This window comes from Equus quagga, chromosome 10, assembly GCF_021613505.1.
Source record: "Equus quagga isolate Etosha38 chromosome 10, UCLA_HA_Equagga_1.0, whole genome shotgun sequence".
NCBI lineage: Eukaryota > Metazoa > Chordata > Mammalia > Perissodactyla > Equidae > Equus > Equus quagga.
The window spans coordinates 19605296-19633051 of NC_060276.1; the positions used below are offsets into that span (position 1 = coordinate 19605296).

At 37.2% G+C, this 27756-nt stretch overlaps 1 protein-coding gene across 1 annotated transcript in view; it reads left to right on the forward strand.

The window, feature by feature from the left end:
• LOC124245930 (fibrous sheath-interacting protein 2-like) overlaps nt 1-27756 on the forward strand; it is a gene marked incomplete at its 5' end in the record, with an annotated part of 41816 nt that overhangs the window by 5232 nt on the left and 8828 nt on the right. The window contains 6 exon segments of the mRNA XM_046673764.1: nt 2421-8824; nt 8873-11319; nt 12491-21849; nt 24512-25012; nt 26059-26159; nt 27262-27308. Of these exon segments, the coding sequence (XP_046529720.1) occupies nt 2421-8824; nt 8873-11319; nt 12491-21849; nt 24512-25012; nt 26059-26159; nt 27262-27308 (18859 nt within the window).

A 27756-nucleotide genomic window follows, 5' to 3' on the forward strand; every position in this document is an offset into this window, starting at 1 on the left:
TACTGTTATTGGCCCTTTGGGCAGGGGGCTCAGGAAAGCAGATTCGGGGAGCCTTAGGAGGTTTAATCATCATGGTAAAAACATCAAATACCACAAACCCATTCCATAAGGGAAAGCATTAAGAGAAATGCCTCTGCAGACCACTACAGATCTGGCTCAGGGGTGAGGATCCTGCCCCTTGGGCAAGGGAGCCAGGATGCCTATATCTGTCTCAATTTTCCTGGGAGTAAGAAGAATCTTAGGGTGGCTACTCCATCAAAAGAAGGGACCTGGTCACCTGAGAGCTACAACTTGGACGAGGCACAGATAAGAGAGTAAATTTGATGAGCCTCAAGTTTAGGGCTAGACAGAAGAATCATGATCAAGAGATGGGTTCAGGAGAATAGCACATTCACACACTCTTTCACACATACACCTGCTCACTTTATAGAATGTACAACAAACACAAAGACCTAGATATACTGGCACCAAAAGGATATTTTTCAGTTTAACGGTATAGTAAAAATGAGCTGAAAAGTCATATTCCGTTCGTTACTTTTCACTTCCTTAAAAACTTTAGGAATGGCCCTATTTTATATATCTAGAGTGGAAATGCTTCTTCTAAGCTACCCTAACAGCAACAGTGTAGGTTGGCTGTACATTATCTCTGGTAATAAGAAAATAATATATATTGAAATTCTTAGCTCATATGTATTGGAACAGATTTAGGCCAATTCAGACCAAAAAGGTGAGTAATTTACCTATTAATGTTTAGATGTTATTCTTAGAAGTGTTTGATTTAGGACATGTTTATTTAAAACAAGTGTTTTTCAACCATATGCTGTCATCCAAAACTATGTTTTTCAAACTCAATAGCCCTTTCCTGGTCTGGGCAGTAGGTGGAAAAAATGCATTAAGAGAACTAGATAGTGATGTTTGCATGACATTGTGAATGTACTTAATGCCGCTGAACTGTACACTTTAAAATGTTAAAAATGGTAAATTTTACATTGTGTGTATTTTCTCACAATAAAAATGCATTAAGAGATTTTGGAATTGGAGTGGAATAAAGTGGCTTTTCCCTGAAGTGGCCCCCAAACCTTCTTTAATGGGTCAGAAGAGAGTATGCTATATACAACAAGGTGTTAACTTTTCTTCGAATGTTTGCCTAAACCTGAACAATCTGAGAGCTAACTTTGGAGATAATTGAGAGCAACAACCACATTATAGAGAATCTGGTGCCCAAATGCCAGGATATCAAACAATGCATAGCTAGAATGCCAAGTATCCGGCCTTTATCGCCACTGAGTTGTATCTACAGCCTTGAGAAGTAGAGTTCCTGTGGAAGGTACACACTCTTGGTCTGCTTGTCCTGAGGGTAACAACAACTTTAAAACGAATACTATTTTATTATAAGCAAGAGGATTTTTATGTTCCCAAAGTGTATCTGCAATAAACAGGTACAGAGTTTGGCAGGTACAATTTGCATCTACCCCTGCTCCAGTTTAAGCTGTGACGGTGAGCACAATTAACCACTGAGAAAATGGTCATTCAAGTCTGGTCCCTGGCTTTCTACCTCAGCTCATACTGAAGGAGACCCAAACTTCCCTCCACTGCTCAGCCTTCTGGCTCCTTGAGTCCCAGTTCTAGCTCAACTCTTTTATTCTACCGAAATTAATGTGTTTCTTTACTTCTTGAGCTGTCCTCTGCCTCCCTATCCAACACAGTTTGCACTGGTAATCTCTTTTGGACCCAAAGCCTGTTCATTTTTCCTAAATCATCAGTGCTAATTGTTGCCTATCAATTAAACTTTGACAAGTAGCTGTAGTCATTTGCATATATAAACACAGTCAATTGAAAGAGGAAGGCAGCAACAGGCAGGCCACAGAGCCCACAGGCTGACCCCTCCACTGTGGGGCTTTATTTTTCACCCTCACCTCCTAGCTAAACAGATGCCTAAGTAAAAGGAGGCTATCTCCACCAAGGCACATAAATGTTTTGACTGCAAATCTGTGTCATGAAATACTTTGATAGAGGTAATCTGGTCTGTATTTTAAAGAAATGTTGCTTGGATCATAAACACAGTCTTACTTCTTGCCAGAGCATTTGTTTTCTATAAGCCTAGACACCGTCTTGGCTATATTTTTTTTTTAACCAGGAAGCCATTTATCCTCAACAATAAATGCTGAAAATAAAAGCTCCAAGGGATTTTGAATTAAAAGGAATCTTATTCAAAGAATATCTCACACCCATAAAGAATAAACCAACTTGAAATTAACCTGATGGTCTAAATAGATCCTTTCCTATGTTCTCTCTATACACCATAGCTGGATTCTAGCTGTGCACTGTTTGATATAAGGAATTAAAGGTTAGTCCCTGTCCCTAAAATAGAGTAAATTCATACGTGATTTCCCTTGTATCCCTGCTCGCCTCCTTTCCAGGTAACTTCTGAAGAATTGAGCAGTATAATTCACAATATAATGACCTGGGTTGTGGCTGCAGTGACCAATGTATTATACCCAGCCATCACAAAATATGAAGAAAGATTGCGAAATAGTACATACCCAATGCCTGACGATTCCACCATCTCTTCAGATAGTCCAAGTTGCTATAGCACATGCAGCAAAAAATTGCTATATGAAACACGTGAGACATTTCAGGCAAAGCCCTGTGCAAAGGCAGCAGACAAGGTAATAGAGCAACCGGCGGCACCTTTAAAACCATCTTCTGCCCATAAAGAAAGAATCGTTGTGGGAAAAACGTATCACAGGGAAGAAAAACCTAAAGCCTCTGAACCTAAATATAATGAGACCTCTGAAGCCCCCAAGTGTAAAATCTGTAAATCTGATAGTCACCTTTTCACACCAATTAAAACAGGTGCAAAGAAATCTAAAGATGCTACCACTGAACCAGATGGCTTAGAACGCCCACTGTCTTCTGATGATAAAGCAAAAGCCGTAAATGAGATGCAGGAGTTAAAGAATGTTTTTGTTAACTGTAAAAATCAACTGAAAGAGGAAACTGAGTTGATTTTAGAAAATGTTTATCATGAAATGGTGTCTGAATTAACCCAGACCATCCCCACCCTTTCCTCTGTTACTGCCAAAGCTTTGGTTGACCAAACTGACACTGACAAAGGAGACTTGCTCTCCAACGTTGATATCTCCTCAGCAGCTGCTGAAATTATAGAAAACGTGCTTGAGAAGCTACAGGCTGCAGTTGAGAAAAAATGTACGGAGGTATTTTCACAAGAAAACTTGTCAGTTCACTTTAAATCAGACTTAACAGCCAGTGGAGAACATTTCATTTCTCCAAAAGAAAAAACTTCAAAAGCTTCGTTGGCTTATACTTTGGAGAACATGAATGATATTGCAGAGGATATGGTTCATGTGATTTTAGAAAAGCTGATGGCTCTTGCATCTTCTACACAAAATGAACTTGTTCATCTTGAAATCTCAACTGAACCTGCTTATCAGCAGCACAGGAAAGATCCAACAACTACGTTCCTTCAAAGAGCCAGCAAAAGGAAATTCAGTGCTGAACCCCATGCAGCCAATTTGATTGGCAAAGAAGAGATACAAAATTTAGTGTCAAATCTTTTTTCCCAGTCCTCTCTGGTTGGTTACATAGAGGAAGCAATCAGCACTATACTAGGTTATGTACAAATTGGACTTAATAATGAAAGGCTCATTGCAACTGAAGAAACAGTGATCATCCTTCAGCTACTTGATGATATCTTGGCTCAGCTACCTCGGAAACCACAGAAGACAGATGTCCAAAAGAGAAGACACCCCAGACTGAGCAGTCCCTCCAGCACTGAAGAAAAGAACAGACTTGCCAGCACTAGAGTAACTAATGGTCCTAGACATGGGTGCCCACTTCTACCAATTAATGTTCCTGTCATGGTCCTTTATTCTGAAGACAAAAATGAAGAAATAGACAAAATTGTGGAAAATGTACTGATTCCATCTATCAAAGATGAAAAAGCAAAATTACAAGAACAGGTTCCTGATCACTGGTTGACAAGGGAAAATGCTGGTTTTGAGTACAAAAGAAATATGAACTTACTTACGAAGGCTGCTTATCAAGGCAACGTAGCATTTCACGATTGGGAATTAAAGAGTGACCTTCCAATGTTTAATACTAAGGACCTTTTTAAGGACAAGCCATGTTTGAATAAAGACATTTTGCTTTTCAGCCAAGATGAAAAGCATCAAATACAAAAATCCTCAGAAAATATAATTACAAGTATTTTAGCCCAGATCCTCAAAGACATATCTTCTGGGCCCTCTAGTCACATAGATTATAAAAACAGGAAAGAAGCTTCACTTCTTACCTCAGGAAAGCCACAAGATCTGTCATATCAACAATGGATGGACCAGATGTTCTCTGTGTCAGAAATCCATACAGTAGCTCAAGAAATTGTAGATGCTGTATTAAAAATACTTCACATAGCTTCTAGTCACATTTTCAGATATTCAGCAGTACATCAAACTTCTCTAGATGATGCTGATGTACCAAAGAAAGAGCCATTAGAAATATGGTTTGAGAGTAAAAAGGAGATGAAATTTTTATCTGCACTTGACATAGACCCTACAAAACATCCCTGGTTAGAACCTAGAGGAAGTGAATCAGCATCCGAACCTGTAGTTCACATTAATGATAAGATCATTGATACAATTTTTAAGAAGCTGAACTCATTTATTTGCCCCAAATTGCAAAATTACTTCAAACCAGAAAGCCATGCTGCCCATTTGAAGCCTGCACCTGGCAAGAAATCTTTGTTTCACTCTCACCTTAGTGCTTACACCACTAAGGTGGTACAAATTGTTTTGGATGCTATCCAGAAAGAACTGAAATACAACAAGAAGAATCCAAATGTTAGGAAGAGTGGCCTTCCCAAGAACTTTACAGAAACAGGATGTTTTGCTGACACTGAACAGGTATTAGACTCTGTTGTCACAAAGCTAAATAATGACATTATGACAAGTTCATTAGCCACTTGTATTTGTGAGGTATTAAGTGGAAATACAGATAAAAGCAATGTTCTACTCTCTGCAGATAAGCTAAGGTCTAAAATCTCACATGGAACTGCTGACATTGATCAACAAAAACTTTTGCCTTCTCATTGTCCTCATTTGCAAGGGGAAGTCCACAAACGTACCAGGTCACAAGTATTAGATAGAATTCGAGATACCTTATATGACATGTTATGTAAGCTCATAGGAGACCATCTAAATTCTCCCCTGTCTAATGAGCAAAACAGAGAGTGGATCAATGAGAATTTGAGAACAACCACTACATTGCAGTCTAATATTCAGCTCATGTCTCATACAATTCTAGAAGATATCATTACAAAATTATGTAGTGGTGAGATGGATTGCATTTTCACAAATCCAGAATTTAAAGCTGTCTCAGAGTATGTTGATACTGACAGCCTATCATTTACTTTGCTTATTGACAAAATGAGCAGATGCTCTGACATAATCTCCAGCATGGTGTCCAGTGTGATCCAGCCAGGTAGTCAAGAGGTGACTAACAATACAGGAAAAATTACTGCTCCCAAAACAGGGACCACAAAAGAAAAGCATCCAAATAAACTGAAAGTCATGGCTTCAGATATCCTTGAAATGGTTTTTGCTAAATTAGAAGGGTTTGCCCATAGAAATTTAGAAACTTTGGGCACTATAATCAATGGAAATAAAAAGAGCAAAAAGACATACTGGGAAAGTGAAAGTACCAACATTTGTGCTAACACACACAGAAAACGACTGCAGTCTGCTTTATATGTGCATGCAAAGAAAGTGTCAAGTACTATTTTGAAGGCTGTTCAAACTGAATTAAATGTGAGCTTGCCAGATTTGGAAACATGTATAAGCAAGCCACTACAAGAGAAAAAAATGCTTAAGAATCTAGTCAATTTAATTTTAGATGCAGTGCCAACAGATATGTTTAATGAAACTGAGCCAGAAGAGAAAGGCATTGAAAATTACCGATATAGGCCAATCTATGGAAATTTTCTTCCTGGAGGAGCTGACCCGGAGTCATATCTAGAAGACCCTGCAGATACAGAGAAAGAAAGTGCTGGAGAAGAAAGACCACCAGAAGAAGAAACTAAATCAGATTGTTTTAAGCAACAGGAACTAGAAAGAACATTAAAAATGTTTGAAGTAGAACTCAAAGAGGCACAAAAGTCCCCACTTGTGCCCATTATAAGAAATATTTTGAATGAAATTTTTCAGAATGATTTAGTTGCTCAATTAAACGTGCTTCCTCTCCCCCAGTACCATTTATATGACATTCCTCGTGCTGGTGATGAGCCGGTTGCTCAAATACCTGTTCAATCTCTGGATAACATAACGGATTCTTTAGTGTCTGAAGCAGATGTAGCTGTTGTTGCAGATAATGTTGTTAGAAGCATATTTCAAAAACTTTATTCTGCTGTCATGACAGATAGAAATGCAAATGAAAATAGGTATAACACTATCACCTTTCCAGCAAATTTCTCTCTTCCTGAACATGCCAGTGGAGGAGAGTCTTCTGTTTATTCTACCATACTGGACAGAAATCCATGTACACTTCAGTCCACATTCAGTTTTAGTAAACTGACCAAAATAAATGTAGTTGAAGATATTATACAGTTAGTATTAACAAGTTTAGAAACATTTACTACTTCGAAAGTAAAAGCTCTCTTTTGTCCCCATATCAATTTCACAGTTCCAATGGCTTTACCTTTACAGCAGGCTGAGACTGCTTTAAGCCAGCCGTGGTTATCAACCAAAGATTCATATTCTGATGAGCAATTTTCCTATTGCTCAGTGGATTGTAATAAATCAGGAAAGACTACCTCAATATGTCAACTGACTGCCTCTAAATTAAATATGTATGCAACAGAAGTGGCTAGACAAATTTTACAAGGGATCAAACATAAGTTAGATAAAGAACTAAAAAGTTCATTAACTCATCATGTTGTGGTTTCTGAAAGTATTCCAAGTCAGATTGTTAACACAGTGTTAGATATTGTGTCTACTAAAGGCAAATATGAAAAAAACATATTTCACAGAGAGATTGATACAGGTTGGTCAGAAGATATTGTTGAAAAGCTGTTCAATAAAAGTGATTATCGAAAAAAACTTCAATTTCAAATACTAGATACCATTGAGGGTATCTTAAGTGACATCTGTGAGAAAACACTAGATGAGCATAATCTCCCACTTGTTGCATCCACTCTTAAACGTAATGAAATTGGGAGACATTAAGAAGCAAACTCTGAACTGGACCCCGACTGTGCAAATAAGGCTATTCCAACGCTTTTAGTTTCTAAATCGTGTGTTGCTATGATTTCCAATGATATGGTGAATATTGTTCTTCAAAATCTCACTTATGCTGTCATGCTTGGCATAAATGCAAAGGATTCTATTTCTCCAAGATTGCCCTTGACATTTTGTGGTGCACTTCCCAAAGCAGAGTGTCAACAATCTCCTGTTAAGAACTCAATGAATAAAAGGAAAAGGGAGAGATTTCTATTTGCAAGAAAGGGAAGAAACGTACAGCTGAAATCAGCTTATTCTGATGATAATCAGACAACTATATTTAAGAAACAAGACGCCAAGCAATCTGCTCCTGACCCATGTGAGGAAGATGCTCACTTCATTACTAAAACTATTTTGAATAGATTGAAATCTTTTGCCACAGAAAGAATAGATTTGCTACTTACTCTTGATACTCAGACTAGAGGAAAACCATATATTGGTCCAAAATTTCCAAATTGTAAACAAGATGACAGCATATTTCTTGAATCAAACCAAATGCCATCAGATGTGACTATCCTGAAAATATCGACAGCTAAAACCATTCTCAGTCAAGAGGTCACAGATGACACATTAGCTAATTACAAGGGAAAACATGGACCTGCAATTCATATATCAGAAGCTAGCCTTAAGGAATATGCTGACATAATCGCCAGTACCATTTTGATGCTTATAAAAAATGATGTAGACCTAGAAATCCAAAAGATGAATTCATATCCAAACAATGCTTCATCCCAAGCAAACATCATTGTGAGTGAAACTGTCAACAACATCTTAAAGAGTTTACAAGATAAAATATCTTTAAAGGCGAGTAGTTCTTACTCAAAGCAGAACTCCAGCCTTTTTACACAACCAGCTGTACAAAATGAAATATTGCCAGGTCAAAGAAAGGTGGAAGACAACACTGAGCTGTCTCTCTTTTCAGAATACCCAGATCAAAACCAAATTATATCAGAAGCAGAATATCTGAGAATGGTTTTGGAAGAAATATTTAGAAATGTAGAATCTGGACAGAAAAAAACAACTGCTTTGTTAAGTGCAGTTAAGGAAATTTTGAAGAAGATGTATCGAAGGGTAATGGAAGACGTAGACAACAGGCCTCCGTTTAACGAACTCCCCTACTTTACATCTGATTCTAAAATTAAAGTAGCAGCAGCAACACGAAAAACAGCCTTGCAGTCACATATAAGCAGTGCTGCAAATGACACAGTTGAAAGTGTTTTCAGAAAAATGTTCTCTATAGTTACAACATGCTTATGTGAAAACAATGAGACCAGGGGAGAATTGGACGCATCTGGCAGTGATGAATTACAAATGAATCCATCGTGCTTTAGGGGGCTGAAACAAGCGGAAACAAGAAGTATTCTCCCTGATCATGTGATACCTCAAGTTTATCCTTACACAGACATTAGAAGTGTCACTTCATCGGAAAACATCTTATTGCAATTTTCCCCATTGCAAGTGGGTGAAGAATTGGTCCAAATGGTTCTCAAAAAGATCACAAATTTTGCTTTACTGAGTCTAGAAGAGAGTTTGTCCCCTAAAGTTCAGTCTGATGAAATTCGATCTCTGAGGCCAAGCAGTTATAAAGTTAGTCCCAAGGGCAGCCCTATGGCAAGTTTTAGAACAAATTTTATAAGAAAATCAAAAGTTACTTCTTTGCCTAAATTTAAAACAAAACCACAGCAAGGACCTAGTGGTGCTAAAGCCAAAAGCAAGACCAAGTTAGGTCCTGAAGAGCAAACTCTAAGAGGCAGCTGGTCCAAGACTGCCATTGGGCTGCCACACCAGCTATCAACAGCAGATGCCAAAAACCGCTTGGTGAGAACAAAACTTCCCACTGCAGAACTAAAAATGTATGCCAAGGATATAGTAAGCAATATTCTGGAAACAATCGTGAATGAATTTCAAAATGTGAGGCACAATGGAGCATTGGTAAATGTAAATGCTTTACCTTCTGATCAAATTGTGACAGCATGTGAAATAGTTAACGCAGTTTTGCAAGGATTATATGCTACAAAGAACAACAATTTGGCCAACCCAATAAAAGGCTCATACTCAGATCTCAAATTTTCACAGAGCAATTTTAGTACAATCTCTCTTGCAAATCCAGAAACCCATTTCTCTTTGGAGAATGTTTCTCCACAGATAAAGAAAATCTTTCCTAAAGAGGATATTTTTAAACAAATGTTTGATAAATGGCAAACAGAATCACGTGACATGGAAAATGAAAAATATAAGCTACTAATGATAGCTGAGACTGTCTTGAATGAAATTTCAATGAAAGCAAAAGAATTAGAACAATCTGTTTCATTTTTAAGTTTGTCACCTCTTGGGGCTTGTGAAAGCAGGTACCATAACTTTAAAAGAGCTGCATCTAGAGCTGAGTGTTCCCAAGCTCAGATTAATATATTTGGCCAGGAAATTGTTGAAAAGCTATTTGGAAAACTAGAGTTGTGCTTCTTGGCTCAGATGTTCATAACAGATAGTAAAGAAACGTTAGAAAACAAGAAAGAAACTACTGCTAGAAGTAAATGTGGTTCCCTAAGAACAAAGAGCCCCAACAATGTATCCACCTATAACACAAAGTTGAAAGACCAAAAATTAGGGGGCACTAGCCACCAAATCGCTCAAGATATCATGGAAGGGGTTCTGAACATCTTTGAGTCATTTGCAGACCTACAGTTTAAACATGTCTTTACATATGCTTTTACTGAAATTGTGAAAATACCTATTGAAAACTTTTTTGGTGTCCAACAGAAACCATTAATGAAAACGATTTTGCCCAAGTTACAACCCTTAAATAAGTTTCCTGATGAATCTAAATCAAGTAGTATGATTTCCCAGGAAAACACACAGAATACCCTTCAACAGCTTCACTCATTTCATTCAGAATTGCTTACATATACTGCTAGTACTGTCAATAACATGCTTGGTATAATTAAGAACAAGCTAGACAAAGAAAAATGCCAAGTGGAACCATCTTTGATTAGTGTTTTTGAAGAAAACATTGTAGCAAGTCAGATCATCAGCACACTGATGGACCAATGTATTCACGTCTACGAGTTGATGATCAAAAGCTATCTAAAGGAGAATCTGTGCCAAGGAGCCGAAAACGCCTACAATGCTAACTGGCCTGAATTTGCAACTGGGATGGGAATGTCCACTTCAAAGTCAAAGGGAGTTAGCTGCAGGGATGATCCTCCACAAATCCCTGGCTTTCTGTTTTATTCAGAGGAAGATATGAAAATAAAGGACAAGTCTTCCTCAAAGATACCTTTGTATGTCAGATACTCTGCAGGAGCTAGAACTAAAACTACAGAGCCAATGGAAGGGCTTAAATCAGAACTTAAACCATCATATTCTAGAAGCGAAACCCAATGCCTCAGCCACTTTGATCAAGCCCTGGAAGGAAACAGCTCTCTCCCAAAAGGCAGTGTCTTACAAAAACCATCTCAGAAATCCAGTGACTCTGTACAAGCAGCACCAGAGCACCCCATGTCCTTCAGAGAAATGGAAGAAGGTGAAAATCAAAGAGTGCTTCACTATGAGCCCCCCAAATCAATTGTTAAGCCAAACCAAATACAGACAACCGTTTCTCCACTCAAAATATGTTTAGCTGCAGAAAACATCGTCAATACCATGCTGCTGAGTTACGGCCTTCCAAGTCAAACCCCACACACTAATGAAAGTACAGAAACAATGAGGCCATTTTTTGTATCAAAGGCAAGGCCTTCATCTGTAATGTCTGAAGAACAAAAAGATGAGGAAAGCTTACTTAAAATGTGGGGGAAAGGAATCAGCTATAAAACCGGAGAAAAAAACAAAAGCCTTGGAGCAAGTGGAGCAGATTTCACCTTACTGGAAAAGAGGAAAAGTAGGTACCCAAAGTTAGAGAAAATAGTAACTCTTGAAGAGGTTGAAGTCATTGCTTTTGCAGATCAGGAACTGGGACCACATGAAATCTATCTAGTAGCAAGATATGTTACTACATCTGTAGTCACACATTTCAAGAACTTCGAAACAAGAGGTGAGTGAGGGATGACTTATAAAGAGTTGGCATCATTTTAGAGGAAAAAAGTCAATGATAATTTTAAGAATTTTGTTTTTAACCCTCACATCCAAGAAGCTGCATTCACTGCTTCTCCGAACATAGCCTTGGATTTGGGGTGGCTGTTTATCTACTTGTGTAGTTTGTCAACTGGTCAATATGCTAAAATGAAAAAAAATGTTACATATTTACATAATTTTTATTTGAAGGAGCATTGTTCAGTTTGCCCTATGTGCAGATGAGATTAAATGGGCACAATTTAAAGTTGGATATTTTGGTTGGGCATGAGATATGACTATGAAATGATGAAACTGGTTGTCTGGTTTGGGACATACAACTGCTCTAAAGGCAGTTCCCAAACAGAAGTTCCAAGAGGGTTTTTTTAAGTTCTTTTAAAAAAACTTCTTACATTATAGTTAAACCTCATGCATAGTTAATTGACTGTAATGAGCCAATTTCTTTTTGAGGTATGCAGTTAAAGTCTTTGTGCATATTGATGATAGAGTTTATAAGAAGGGTGGTCTTACACTTCATGTTCTGTTGTTCATGTTCCACCGTTCTGATTTAAATTCTTTATAGGAATAATACTCTAAACCCATGCTTACAAATACAATATCTGCACTCCCTTTCTATAAATGTTTACATGCATATATTGGGTTGAACCATATGAAATAGCCATTTTTGTATGTCAAAAACTCAAACATCAGCAGTTTCATTTGGTTCAATTTACTATATACTGTATAGTCCCAAACTAGATAATTAGCTGAACAGCCGAAAATGTTTTCAAGAATTACATGAGGTCTCTAGATATCACTGGAGTCATTCTAGGGCATTGCAGCACTAAAGCTGGAAACCACTTCTCTGCCCCAGGATTTCCAGCTTCTTAAAGCAACATAGCTATCCAAGGAAGAAACCAGCACTTAGAGATTTGAATTCTACTGGGCTATTTTCTTAACTTCTCAGCTGAAATAAGTTCCACAGGTGGGAAATAGAGTTGAAGAAAACCTAGTTCCTTTCTCGATGAGGTTTTTCTATTTCATGAGTGAGGTACACCCAAGGTGGAATTCACATATAAAATATTTCCAAGATTTTGAATGGTCATCGTTTTTCCTTAATGCATGTTTAAAATAGTAATGCTTTCTGTTTTAAGGTCCTCTTGATGAAAAAGTATCTATTGCTTCCACACTGTTAAGGAAGAAATATGAATCAAAACAGCCTCTAAGAAGCACAAACAGTGATTCTTCACTTAAACAGTTTTGTGAACATCTCGCTGAATTGGTTATTTTCTATATAATTTCAAGCATTTCTGATTGCACTGAAGATGGTGGAACAAAACAAAACTCACTAGAAAACCAAGATGCAACATTTAGCAAGGTTATTTTAGTTTATTCCGAAGTGTTTGAGAGTCGGTCAATTTCTATCAGAGGGCTTGCGTTAAGCATTTCTGAAATCATTATTCAAATCCTTTGCAATAATGACATTTTAAAGGCAGACATTACACAACAAATGGTTTCTATGAAAACAAAATATGTTTACTGTGCAAGAACAGCTACAGCTGACTTTGACAATCTCTTTCAAGATCTCAAGGTAGGAGTGATTCATGTTCTGTGCAAAGAAATAGGAATAAATCATCAGCCTGACAGTAACGGAGGAAACAAATCACTTTCCATGCTTAAAAGCCATAGTTTGCCCATTCACAAGAAAACCAAAACAATGAAAAGACAGACAGGCCTCAGAGGTTGGAAATCAGCTCCTACTCACCGAATTAATCAAGTGGTACAGAAAAATAAACTAAATTCTCTGGCATGTAAGTTAGACACTCTGGTTGGTAGCCTAAAAACTCATGAATCTAAAGAAGTGGTCAATAAAGTTTTCAATATTGTTTTCGATTTGTTTTCGCCCGATGAATGCCCAAATTGGGATATGGATTCTGGTAAAACAGCAAGAAAAACGTTCCTATTTTCAAATATCCAGCAAAGTCATAGAATACCTAGAAATGACCTAGGGCTCTCCCCAAAATCAGTTTTTCTTCTGAATGCTGTGTGTGAGAAACTTATTAGAACACTTTTGGAAGAATGTACAACCAACAGCTTCCTTACAAATGGTACGCTTTCTGATGAAATACCAGCAGAACATCAACTGTTCAACATACTTCAAAATATAGAGGATTTTTGCAGGGGAACAATGGACTATGGCTCACCATTTGAAGGATATGACATGTTAGACCTTTGGGAAAATCTGGCAGAAATAAATCAAGGATCTATGCTTTGTATTATTTCCCATAGCTTGGTAAAATCCTTAATGGAAAAACTGTCACATGGTGTAGAGCAACCTCCCGGAAGTCCACCATTTACAAACAAGAATTTAACATACAGGACAAGAGAGAGACTTCCTAGTTTCCCAAAAGCACAAAGACCAGAATTAAAAGAATCAAGGCACGATAAAGTCTCTGTAAGATTCATGAATTATGACAGCAAGCCTTTGACAGGGCCATTGAATAATCTCACGGTGGTTCACTCCAAAATGCAAGCCCCATTTGGTAAGCAATTTTCAGGAAAATTTGCTTGTCTACCTCCTCTTCAAAAACCAGGTAAAAAGCAGGTCAATACAGCAACCCTTCTTAACATGAAACCTCCAGGAGGCATGAGCACTGGAGTTTACTCTGCCACATTTCTGGAGGAAATAATTGCAGACATTTTTCTCAATCTCTCTACCTCATTGCAGGGCAAAAATGTAAACATCACTGAAGCCCAGCTCAATGAGATGAATGTATTAGATGTCAACTCTGTGGTGAATGAGTTTAAAAATGCCCGAGTCACTGTTTTACGGGGTGTTGAAGAAAGGATATATTTTCCACCAATCTATAAAGAAACTGTTAGTAAGATTGTTGACTCCGTTTATAATGTTTCATGGGAATATACATTAAAAGTTACCTGTGGCAGTCATCTGGCACAGGCTACCCCCTCAATAGCAGAACAGATAACTAATGGCATATTGAAAGAGAGTGTAGACTACCAACTCCCGTTGTGCTTTGCAGGGAAGCTCATGCCCAATTCATATTACCCTCTCAAAGCTGAAAATATACTACAGAAACTTCAAAACAACCTGAGAGAACTTAATTACCAAGGTCTATATTCAGCAAGCTATACTACCATGTTATCACACTCACTTTTAGAAGATGTCATCAGAAAGCTGTTAGCTCAGCTCGTTTCTCCACCCAGCGAGGCTTCCTGCTTGGGAAAGAAATATTTAATGACTTCGGATTTTAATGAGATATCCACCTGTATAATAGATCAGATTTTGTTAGCCATTTCAAAGCATAAGATTTGGCTCACTAAATATGATTATCAACATCTATATACAGAAAAAAACCTTCAAAATATGGTGGAGTCTGTTTATAATAATATTTTGCAGATGTCTGACTCTCTTGTATCAATACAGAAAAGTATACTAAGCCAAAGCCCGATTATGGTTGACCGAATAGCCAGTCTCATTATTCAAGAGATTATTGAAAATCATCTTCAACCATTCTTGTGTGGAGCGGGCTTACCTCGTTTAATGACTGCATTGGATGAAATATCAAATATGGTTACAGAGGTTCTCAGTGAAGTCACAGAGTCACACAGACCCCAGAAGCCATCATCATTAGGCATGGACTTTTATCCTAATGCATTTGTAGAAGAAATTGTTGTCAGACTGTTACCAAAGATCTTCAATCGAAGATATAACACTGAGCGTGAACTGGATAAAATGACCCCCAAAATAATAAACTCAATTAATCACCATTTTAACAAAGCTAAAATCTGCATTCTTCGTGATGGCCAAGAGCAGTCTTTCACAACTGTAGATATAGACACTGTGGATGAACTTGTTAATTCAGTTTATGAGAATGTTCTGAAACAACATGAGCTGGCCCCTGAGGTTGATAATAAAAAACTCATAGACAGTGATATTTTGGCAGAAAATATTACCAATTTAATTGTAGCAGCTATTTCTGATTATCTTTTTCATCCGCTGTTTTCTGGGGATTTGTCAGCTTCTACCTATGCTACTTTAACAGCAGAGAACACTATTCAGAACCTCTTTAGTGGCATCAGTGAATCTACCAAGCCAAGCCAGCATTTATCTCCATATAACACCTTACTGCCCTACACATTTTTAGAAGACATAATCAGAGAACTATTATCTAGAATCTTTCCTTCTGTATCTAACATGGTTCCATACAGTGAAACTGCAAAAGATAGATCAGGAATTAATTGCAGTGAAATCTCTTCAAAGCTAATCAGTGATATTAGGATGAAAGTTTCCCAACATGAAATTCGATTTTCAAAAGATGAAGAAACCAAATCTGTTTACTCAGAGGAGTATGCTCAGTATCTCGTTGATTCTGTATTCAGAAGTATCTTACAAAACTCTGGGTCTCAAGAAGCAGTTGAGCACGATATCATAAGCAGTAACAGTGTTCTTATTGATAGAATAGCAGGTTTTACTATTAAAAATATCTGTCAACAACATCTCCATCCATTTGTGTATGGCAGCTCATTACTTCCTTCATCATACACATACTTTGATGATGCGAGAAGGCAACATTTTTTTGCAAGTGTTTACTCCTCATCATTTTTGGAAGATGTGATCTCTGGGGTTTTAGGCAAAATATTCCACAGGGTGTTAGGTATTGTGCAAACAAAATCAATAAGAGATTCAGAAAAAGAACTGCTGGAAACAGCAGAAAAACTCATATATTTGATAACAGAAGAATTCTCAAAAGCTCAAGTTAGCATCCTAGAAAATACTGTGGAACAACTGTGTTTGCCACGAGTAGACAGAGACATAGTAATCGAAATTATTGACATGGCATATAGCAAAGTTTTACAAGAATATGAACTGGAACCTGATAAGGACTTTCTCAGTGACACAAAAACATTGGCAGAGAAGGTAACTAAAATTATCCTGACTGAAGTTTTTGCTTTCCAAATTCACCCAGATTTCATTGCACACCTGCCTTTTAAATCATATTCAAAACTCAATGCTGATGTTTTGATAAAGAGAGTTCATTATGCTATTAGTAAATCAAGACTCAGAAGACAGACTTGTACAAGATATACCACCATATTATCACACACACATTTGGAAAAAATTGTCACTCAGGTTTTATCTCAGATAAGTCCTTTGAACTGCAGTGACGAAGATCCAGACCTTTTGCAGTCAGAGTTCAGCAACACAGTTGTGAGACTGATCGATGAAGTCAAATCAATAATTTCTAAACATGCAATATGCATTATTAAACATGGAAATGAAAAACAAAATGTGATTTCAGGAAAAGATGTCCAGGCTATGGTTGATGCCATTTATGCTGATATTTCTCATTCAAATCTATACCAGTCTCTTACAAAAGATAAAAAAGGCATAAGTAATATACCTGTTACAAAAATAGCGAGTTATATAATAAAAGAAATATTTAACCATCATCTTGAGTTATTTTTATCTGGAGATAAAACTCTTCACTCAGGTACAGTGGATCAAACTTCTCAACAGAGAGCAATAGATCCTAAACAAAGAGAATTATCTTTCATTGTGAATTCAGCTGTCTTTTTGGAGGAAGTAATTTCTGAGCTTTTATGCAAAATCCTTTATGTATTCTCACATAATGTCGTGGCTGCCGAAAACCCACATAAAGCAGAAGTCTACATTACTGACATTGTTACAACATTAGTAAAATCAATTGTGCTGGAGTTCACCACATCAGAGATTTTAGTTTCAGATCACTTGGATGAAAATCTTTATTTTTCAGAAGGCTATAAAGAAATGGTTACAAAAATTGTCAACCTAATTTATGAAAAAATATTAGATGATTATAAATCTCTGGTTCATATTTATAGAGCTATACAAAGTGATGCTGTCAGCTATGGAAAAATAATATATCATTTGCTGTTAGGGGAAATTTATGACTATCAAGTGGAGTCATTAGTTTCGGGAGAATTAGCAACTTCTTCCTATTCCTCCCTCCAAGAGGAGAACATCATCAGAAATGTACTCGACACCATCAATGATGATAGCCATGTCTTACCATCATGCATCACTGTATTGCCCCATGCCCTTTTAGAAGATGTGATTTACAAGCTTCTTGCATATATATTCCCTTCATCTGAGACTGAAACTGAGCTAATTGAGGAAGAGGTGCCACCAGATTATGAGTTTGTGAATGCAGCTTCAAAACTGACTGAAGAAATTATAACAGAAATTTCAGAACATGAGATTAGACTTGCCGCAGCAGAGGAAAATGTAGAAAATATGCAATTAGGAGCAACTGAGAACTTCATTGATTCCATATGTAATAATATTATGAAAAAGTTTAAATTCAAAGATGAAGCACAGAAAGATACATGCAAAAAGGGAGGCTCATTCCTCAGGAGGATAGCTGGTTTCATTATGAAGGAAATTGTGGACCACCATCTGCAGCCATTTTTATGTGATGAAGAATCATCTCCCAATGACTTACCCAAAAATGACCAAGTCATTGAACCCTGGAATCCCAGTAAAGAAAAACTACAGTCCTTCCCACAGTCTTCTGTGTATTCTGCTACATTTTTGGAAGATGTCATAATTGACCTTGTTCACAAATTTTGTAATCTTCCAAGTATTGCTGAAAATCCTAAGGACAAAGAGATATCAGAAAGAGACTTCATGGGTACAGCTATAAAATTTGCCAACGCCTTGATAGGGGAGTTTAGGAAAAGTGAAATTAAAGTTTTAGCAAATGCTGAAGAAATGTTTTTGTTTCCACCAATAGATAAAGAGACAGTCAATAAAGTATCTGATTCTGTGTATGACGAGGTCATAGAAATATATGGATCTAACAATGTTCAGAAAGATGATAGAAGTAACGTTGTTATAGAGATGATTGCTGCTTTAGCCAAGAAGGTAATCTCTGCTTTCAAGATTCAACCACTTTTTTGGGGAGACTGGTCTACCTTGTTCTCATTTCTAGCTGTGGATGACATCATCCAAAGATTTCAACACCTACCATATAAAACCTTTACAAGGAAAAATGGAAGCTTTAAGGGGAACCCAGTTTCTTCTGCAGAACAATCATCTATGCTTACTTCTCTAACTTCAGGCCTGAAAGACAAAATGGAAACTTTGGAAGTAGGTAGAGGAGCATTTAACGGAAAAGAGAATTTCAAAAAGGAGGAGACATCAATGAAGACAGGAAGCATCCATGAGCCAATCTTTACCACTATAACTAGCATTACAAAGAGCAAAGTAACTACCCTAGGATCAGAGTTAGCTGAAAGTGTGGCGAATAAAAAGAAAGGGGATGAAAAGAAAAGGGAAAGTCTAATTGGAAAAGGTAATGAGAAGGTATCAAAAGTTACCAGTGCAAAAAGTAAAGATACTCAGGGTCCAGATGTGTGTACAGCACTTATAAAGAATGAAATCAAGAAGAAAGATAGCTTGGCTAGAAAAGACAAGAAAAGGCAAGGTGATGAGGTGTACAAATGTCTTTCACCAGCTACCAATGATACAAAAAAGAAGGTTGTCTTGGAACCAGATTTTAAAATAGATGATAAAAAGAAGAGTGACAAGAAAAGAGAAAGTTCATTAGAAAAAGAGGATAAACCTTTTGAATTACCATCTCTGAAATCCAAGGTGAGAAATCGAGAGATCCAAGGGAAGATGAGAGATTCTCCAGCTTACAGAGTTCCATATGACAAACAGATCTTGCATCCTAAACATGTCCAAAATGTCACTGAAAGCATTGACAGAAATGTTTTAGAAATATCTTCTATCCAAGAACCAGTAGATGATTCAAAATCCCAAAATCCTCTAGGCGATAAAGCAGCATCTGTAACTCAAGCAGATGGCAAGGATTTTGCACAGCCTGCTTCAAGGAATTCAGCTAAACAAAATGCTCCTGAAAAAGATGACGAGAATGAGAAAAGTAAAGATAAAGAGATTAAAAGTAAACCTAGTAAACCAGACAATCCTCAGAACCCGCCAGAAAATAACCCCGGGATTTTCCCTGCTAACTTTTTAGAAGATGTTATCTCTGAAATAGTTAAATTGATTTTTTCTTCCTCACCAGGTATAGATGATACATGTCAAAATGTAACCAATAATGTAAATCAGGCTGAGCTCTATGACACAGCTATGATACCGACTGACTCCCTCTTAAAGGAGGTTTCAGATGCTCAAATTAAAGTAGTAAACCCAGATCAAGGAAGTCAGCTCCTCTCACCTGCTGATAAAGTTTCCTCACTTCATAAAGTAACTCTCAGGCAAAAAGAACCATCTGTGGATAAAGCACCTCCCGAGAAAAAATTAATTATGGATAAAATACCACCCATGCATAAAATGCCACCTGCAACTAAAACACCTTCTTCAGATGAGGCATCTTTTATGGATAAAATACCATCAATCGATAAAACGTTAGTCAATAAGATTGCTCACTCTTCTATATGCAATATTTTCCAGGAATATAGATCTCAAGATTCCATTTGTAAGGACATAAATAGCGATGGTGAAAATTTAGCAAGAAAGCTAGCTAATGCAGTAATAGAAGAAATTTTTCAGCATCAGCTAAACTTGCCACTTTATGATGAGGTTCCAGCTTCAGTATGTTTGCCTCTAGAATCTAAGGGGGTTATGAAAAAGGTTCATAAAGTGGTCCAAACAGCCTGCAAAGAATGTCAAACATCATCGCCATATACCATAATGCTGCCTTACGAATTTTTAGAAAGTATAATTTCTTCTCTTCTATCAAAAATTTTCTCAACGGTAGCCAACACAAAAGCAGAAATATCTGAGGATAATTTGTACCCAGAACTGGATTTCCTTCAAATGAAATTAGTAAGTACAATTATGACAGAGATCTCCAACGACGAAGATATGACTATAGAGTATGTAGAATCCTTACATCCTAATGATTATGAAATTATTCAAGTAGTGGTTCAGACTATTTATAATAATCTCTTGCCACAATTTGGAACTCAAGAGTGCATAGGAAATTGTGTCAAGAGTGGTTGCAAAATCCTTTCAGAAACCATAGTTAATTTAGTTGTTCGGGAAGTAGCTGGCAATCAGTTGCAGAACTATTTTTCTGGAGAGCTAACACCACATCAATGTACAGAAGTTGACAATGTTGTTGAAAATATCCTTAAAGATGTTATCCAAACCGCTGAAATTCCCCAGTCTCAGCCATCATGGGCTTACAAACTGCCTTTCAACATAATAGAAGAAATTGCTATAAATTTTTTGTCAAAGCTTTTATTTGTGTTTCCAAAAGCAGATAAGGAACAAAACAATTCTCTAAATTCTCAAATGCAAAAAATAATCTCAAAAATCTTAAATTCATTCCAAGAATATATCTCTAAAAGTCATATTACAGTAGTACCAGAGGCCAAAGAATCACCCACTGTATCTTTAGCAGACAGTGCAACTATTGAAAAAGTAGTTACTTCTGTCTATAACAGTGTTTTAAAGCACTCTGGCTCCCATAGCTCAATGTATAAAGATTTAATGGGTAGGAGCAATGTCCTCTCTGATACAATAGGATTTTTAATGGTGAAGGAAATTTCCAATTCAGAATTCCATCCTCTAGTAGGGGAAGAAGCATCAAGTTTCGAGTTAGTTCTGGAAGCTGTCAAAATTACGGAAAAAGTCGTTAAGATTATCGATGACCTCAAGTTGAAGAAAAAGCCTTCATCTGAAAAAGAGGCTGTGTTAGATGCCAGGATTTTAGAAGAAACACTGGCCTTCTTCTTGGCTAAACTAATAAAGTTGCCAAGTGCCTCAAACTTATCAAAGCCTGAGTTAAAAAATATTGCATCTCAATTGGCAAAATCTGTGGCAGCTGAAATTTCCAGAAACAACATTAGCGTTGTAACTGCTAATCCTGAAGAAAAGTTTTTAAGTCCAGAAAGTATAGAAATGAGTTCTCAGATGGCTGATTCTGTTTATAATCATGTACTACAACAATCTGGAACGCACGAAGAACTTTATTATAACATGAAAGGTGCAAACAATGTCTTCCGTAAAGAGGTCGCTTCTTTAATTATCAGTAAAGTTTTAAATTTTCCGTTAGAAACAATTAGCCCAAAAGATTCATGTGCTGTTCTCTTTGGCGATCTGGACATTGGTCGAATTGTTGAAAAGGTGCATGGGAATACTGTTACAATGAAACGTGAGCTAGAGCAAAAAGCGTTAGATCAAGATTTAAGTGAGGAGGAATTTCCAATTAAAATAATTCCTCACCATAAGAAACGACCAATCAATATTGATCCAGACATTGTTGCAGAACACTTAGGTGTTATTTCTATAAAAACCCAATCTCTTGAGAAACTGCAGATGGAGTGCTTAGCTAGAACTGGACATAGCATCGAAGCACTGAGAAGAATGTCAGCAAGGGGGAGCAGTTACTCGAAAGACGTCCCTGATGCTGGAAAGAGAGAGAGAGAAAAGCGCATCTCTTTGGATGAGGCCGGACGACTGAATGTAAAGCCCTTGGAGGTTAGTGTAAAAAGCAGTGGTGAAAAGAAATGAATAGTTAGTGAGGATTGGTTGTCCTTCTGTGATTTCTTTCCTCCAGTAGGTCTATGGGAATGCATTTGTAAAATATAGTCAATTTTCTCTTGCCCAGCCCAGTAGAATTGGACACTCTGATTCATCCAATACAATTCTCTGCTTTCCTGGGACTTATCCCACCAGCAGTGTGGCTCAGTGTTAAAGGGGCAGGCTAGTTTCCATTAGGCAGTCAGACTGAACTGCCATTTCTTGAAGAATGGGAATACAGGGAAATACCCTTAACAGCAAATAGGACTGATAAGAATTGTAGTCCTCATTTGGCAACTGGGAAGAAATGCAATTTTTACGATCCTCACAATTCTTTCATAGATATACTATATGGGTCCAAAAGGGCCAGTTAGAATATCAGCTAAACCAGCCTCTATTAGAGATTGAAATCCTCAAACTTAAGGCTCCATAGTAGTATTGTTTTTACTTAGAACATTCATCAACAAACATTATGCTGCAAACTCTTCAGAGTTCGTTTCTTCTTATTTCACTTTCACTACATAATACTTCCTAGTTTGCCATACTCTTACATCCTCAGGACATCCCAGTTTCTTTCCTATACGACCCTTGTACTCAACCCAGTTGTCTTCATGCTGCTATTTTTATGAACTAGATCCTCTGCATCCCCTATTTGAGCTCCAAATGTACTTAAATAATGGGGCCTCGAAATGCCAAAACATTGTCCTTGCACAGTGCAATTATTGAAAAAGCAGGCAGTTCTGTTTACTGATCTTAGGGCATAAGGGCATAGGGATGGTCTTGCCAGGAGATGGAGTTACACTCATGCAGCCCCATGTTCTCATTTAATACCAAATCCCCTAGGGATAAATGAGCCTCTTGCACTGGTGAGGGTGCACTCACACTAGGGATGTAGCCTGTGGCTTACGAACTGAGCAAAGTTCTATAGAACCAACGTGCCTGGAGCATAAGCCTAGGAGCATGTTTTCCTTAGCATTATTTTCCAACCCATTGAACTAAGTCTCAGAGCTGGTGAAGACATTGATAGGTACTTTTTTTAAGTCTCAGATACTGAGATTGTCATAGACACTGATGGATTCTCCTTGATCTTTAGTTTCTTGGTCCAGATGAAGGTCCTTTCCAGCTCTAAAATGTCCTTTTCTCCTTGGGTTCCAAAAATGACATTAGCATTTACTTAGTAGTCTTCATTTGTATATAAGTAATTCCTTGAGCACAAGGTCTATATGTCTAAACTGTAGAATGTTACCCCCAAGTCATTACTTCTTAATCATCTGCAGAAATATCTATTGGTTCTTCTTCTTGGTTACATGCTGTCTTCTCTTACATCTTTAACGGTACTTTACCTCTTTGTAGCCCAGAGGAAGTTGGAAGAGAATAGATAATCCAAAACAACTACTCCCACTACTATTAAGGGGAGCAAATGCTGTCTTAAGGAAAGTAAACAGACATAGATAGTTCAGCTAAGACAGATGCTTTGTGGGTATCTGGACAGCAGTGCCATCCATCCTCACTGAGGATGGGTTTGCAGAAAGAACAGGAATCAATTTAGGGAACCCAGACAACTCTCTGGCTACCTCAATCAGGAATCCACAAGCAGGGCTTCATTTGCTGTTGTAAGGTACCAAAACTTCCCAACACACCAGTCACATGGCTATTAAAGGCTAATACAGTAACACATTTCCAAGGCCATATAGAATGACTTTTGATTTTTTGAACCACTTTTTCCCTCCACCGGCACAGATAATCAAAATTGATTGGCTGTCTCCCATCTATTACAGAAGTTCTTTCATTTTGTTTTGCACAAAAGATATTACTTTAAGGCAGCATTTATCTGAAAATCTGATTTGCAGTGTTACAAAAAGATCTAAGATTGATAACTCAGTTTAAAGCTTTTGTGGCATCATTAAAGGCTACAGAAATGGGAAAAATCATTTATGTAATTATAACTCTTTTCCTTGATCTGTCTTTAACATTGCAGAACAGAAAGTGACATTTGACTAGGGAGGTGCGGAGAAATGAAGATTTACTCTTTGAAATGCCCTTTGGAAAATATGTTCAAAGGATTAGGGTGTGGAGGGGTGAGGAATGAACATTCAAAGTCCTTCACAATTTTGGCTATTCATAACTTTTAAAAATCCAAGTCAGCCAATACCTTGTCTTTTTTCATAAAATATCTGTATTTAGATTGCTCTATGATTAGTTCCCTAATAAGAAGTTTAGAAAAACATGTTATCATGTCTAAATTTGTTGCAAAACTTTCAAGGTAAATGATGAAAACAGAATGTAATTAAAGTATTTGTGTATGTTGCATGTCTTGGAAAGTAAAAAGTAAAATTTGAAGCAAAAGAAAGAACCTTAGTTAGGTTCTCTTCTTTGGACCAGTGATATTATTCTTGAATGCAAAAAATATATATATATAGAAATGAGCAAATATTGCTTGTAATTTTTATTTATTTCTCCTTTTAAATATATCACTAATAATAAGTGAATGGCATTTGAAGATGAATAATTTTATTAAATTGAAACTAGAAACCATATGAAAATTGCCTTATTACAATAGAACCACAGGAAAAATGACTGAGGCAATTGTTTTTAATATTCATTGTGTCTTCAATTCCAGACTGCTAGTAGGAACTCATTTCAGAATTTAATAAAGCCTGACATCACCAAAGTGGAGCTTTTAAAAGATGTCCAAAGCAAAAAAGATCTTATCATTCGGTTGGTAGCTCATGATATTGAGCAAGAAGAGTCAAAAAATAAAGTAGAAGAGGGTTTAACTTCTGATGAAGATGAAGTTGTTTTACAAGAGGTTGGAAAAGAAAAATTTCCAGAAGGCCCATTTGAAGATCAAGTAAAAGAAGATGTGAAGCCCACTGCAAGCACAGTGGCTTTTCCCAAGCCACTGATGAGCAAGAGCAATCTGAAAAAATGTTTATCACTAGGAAAAAGTTGTCATCCCAAATCCAGTGTAACTACAACAAATACCAAAGCATCACCAACTCAATGGCCAGAATCTGAGGAGACACAAATAAGAAAAATTCTTTCTAAGGCTGATGTGACTACCTTAGAATCCTCAACTGACACAGACTCTTCCTTCTGGGGGAGAAAGACATCACTAAGTGTAAGTGAGAAATGTGACTATCAGCGACTGGGTTTCTGTAGAAAGGGTTGAGAGTTTCACAAACTTAGTTCAAGTAACGTAAGTTAGATAGGAAGAAAAGGGCATAAACTGTATCCAGGCAGTCTCTCCCAACTCTGATGATATTTACAAGAGGGAAATGATTAACAGATGAAGTCAGGAGCCTCAATTGAAGAAAATCAGATCATGGAAAGAGTTCTAGGTTAGTTAGAAGGACAAGAAGAACAGAAAATAGGAACCAGTTAGGAGAAATGCAAGCTAATTACTTAAAATATGATAGATTTCATCCGATTTTGTACTCTGACCTATAAATACTCATTGGAAGTTTCGTGCATAGAAACTTCATGCCTGTGGGCGGGACCAGAAGATGGGCTGGGAGTAAAAGGATTCATGCAAATTCAGCCTATCTAGGTTTGAATTCTGGCTTTGCCATTTAGTAGTTATGTGACCTTTGGGCAAGTTACTTATCCAACTTTTTTCTTAAAAATTACTTACCCAACTTGTTGAAACATAGCCAATTAGTCAAAATATGTTGAATATTCCTCCTGCAATCAGCCCATAAACTCCATTATCACTTTGACACACAGTTCCTGTCCCTGGTTCCTATGCTTCTGAGTGATAGTCTGGGCCTTACTGACCTCTTGAGTTGACCCTAACCAAAAAATGGTACCATACCATGGGTTTGGAGAATACGTATGATTTAGGATTTCCTTGTAAGACAATTCCCTGGATTATCCATTTGCAGTGATTTCCAGTTAACCCAGAAGCTGCAGTGAACCAGAGAAAATAAAACACAGAGATACAACTCTGGCCAATTCAGGAGTTCACCAGGTCAATAGCCTTAACACAAACTCTGATCTATTTATTGAGATCTATTTATTGGGAAGTCATGTGAGATTTCATGACCAAACACAGTGTGCCTGGTCAGAAATGCTAGCCTCATAGATAACTAAGGAAATGTTATAGGATATTTTACTTGATTTATTGCAAACTCTCTTTTGTGTAATACCTGACTTGTACTTTTCCAGGTAGAAGAAATGAAATCTAGTACCAAGCCATCTAGTACCAATCTACATCAAATTATGAGTACATCCTCATACAATGAAGAGGCTCTGCCTTCATTTTCTAGGTATAATCAGTTAAAGCAATACAAGTTGGCTAAGAAATTAGAAGTCTGGAAGTCTGTTGATGGGAAGAATGGGCCCCTCAAATAAACCTGTGAGAAAGTCAGTGTTTAGCCCCTCAACCTCCCCTCACTCCTTCCCCTAGCTCCCCACTGTGGTTACTTCCTGGGCCTCCCCGTCCCATCCTCTCTCTCATTCCTGTTTACCTTGTTTCTACTTTCTTCTTCTGAGATCTGCTTTCTAGTATAGTCATCTAGTTAGTATAGTTAGATTCTTTAATGTGTTAAGTTCTTGAACCTGGGAGGCCCTGGGTCAACAATAGTCCCTGCACTAACGGCCCCCCTAAAGGGATTCCTACTTAGCTCCCTTATGTACCTAAATGCTCAACAGTGTGGCCCTGATTGTCAGAGGAATCCCATGAATGGAGGAGGTGATGTAAATTGGAGCATTCAGGGAAGAATTCTCAAAAGCAGTGGAGTTTGAGTTGGGCCTTAAAGGATGGATAAGATGTAGATAAGGACCATCCAAGTTGGGGAAAACTAAAGAGAAAGGCTAGACTACGCATTTGGGGACATGGAGGAAAAAAGTACACTGTAGACTTGAAGTTTGATTAACACTTTTTCTAGAATAGCCAAAACATGTCTAAAATTGTTCTTCTATTTTTAAGAATGTTCACAAACTGGGAAGGGTAGCAATTTGCATCATGAGAGAAATAGGCTATAAGGAGAAAAACCTACCTCACTGTAACTATATTTTTTTCCACCTAGCGCTATGAAATTAAGGATTCCTTTTGACCTGATGCCATTTTAGGACATCTACTCCTGGCCCACCATTGACCCCACCTTCCTTCATGATTGTTTTAACATACATAATTAGTAATGCAGGCAACTCTCAATTATGTGTATCATTGGAGAACAGAAGGGGGCACATATAAAATGGAATAAAAGTCAATGTAGCAATCATTTTTATTTGATTTCAGCACTCAGAGACGTACCATTCCAGGTTTGCTTCTATATGAATGACTTTGATAGATTGTTCTTTTACTTAACCAGTATTCCTTCATATATGAAATATATAGAAAATGAAATGTCTTTTATCTTTTTTCAGTGTTGATGACAATAGTCTCCCAGACCCAAGTGCCAAAATAACAGAAGGTCAGATTGATTTTTTTTCTTAATTTAAATTAGTGTTTAAAAGGAGACTTTGTCCATTGTACCAATGAATTTTCTTACTGTCAAACCTGAAGTTAATACTGAGTTGTCCAGTAGTTTGATCCACTTGCGGGGAGTACTGGTTCAGTTAACTAGTTAATATGAACCAACTAGTTTGCTTTTTCTGAATCACTAATAAGATTTCATTAATAATTTTGGTGTAAAGTGTGTGGTATGATATGAGTTTACAATTACCATGCTCCTATGGGAAATATTCAAGAAATAAGAGTTTATCACATTTATATGTCGACTAGAGCCCATGCTACTAGGATTTAATCATCTCTTTAAGAGTGTATGCTTGCTTTGTATAACTGGCTTAGCCCTAGTAAAATATATCAAAAAGCTTTTTAAATCTAAAAATTAAACCTAAATTCATTTGCTTATATTAAAA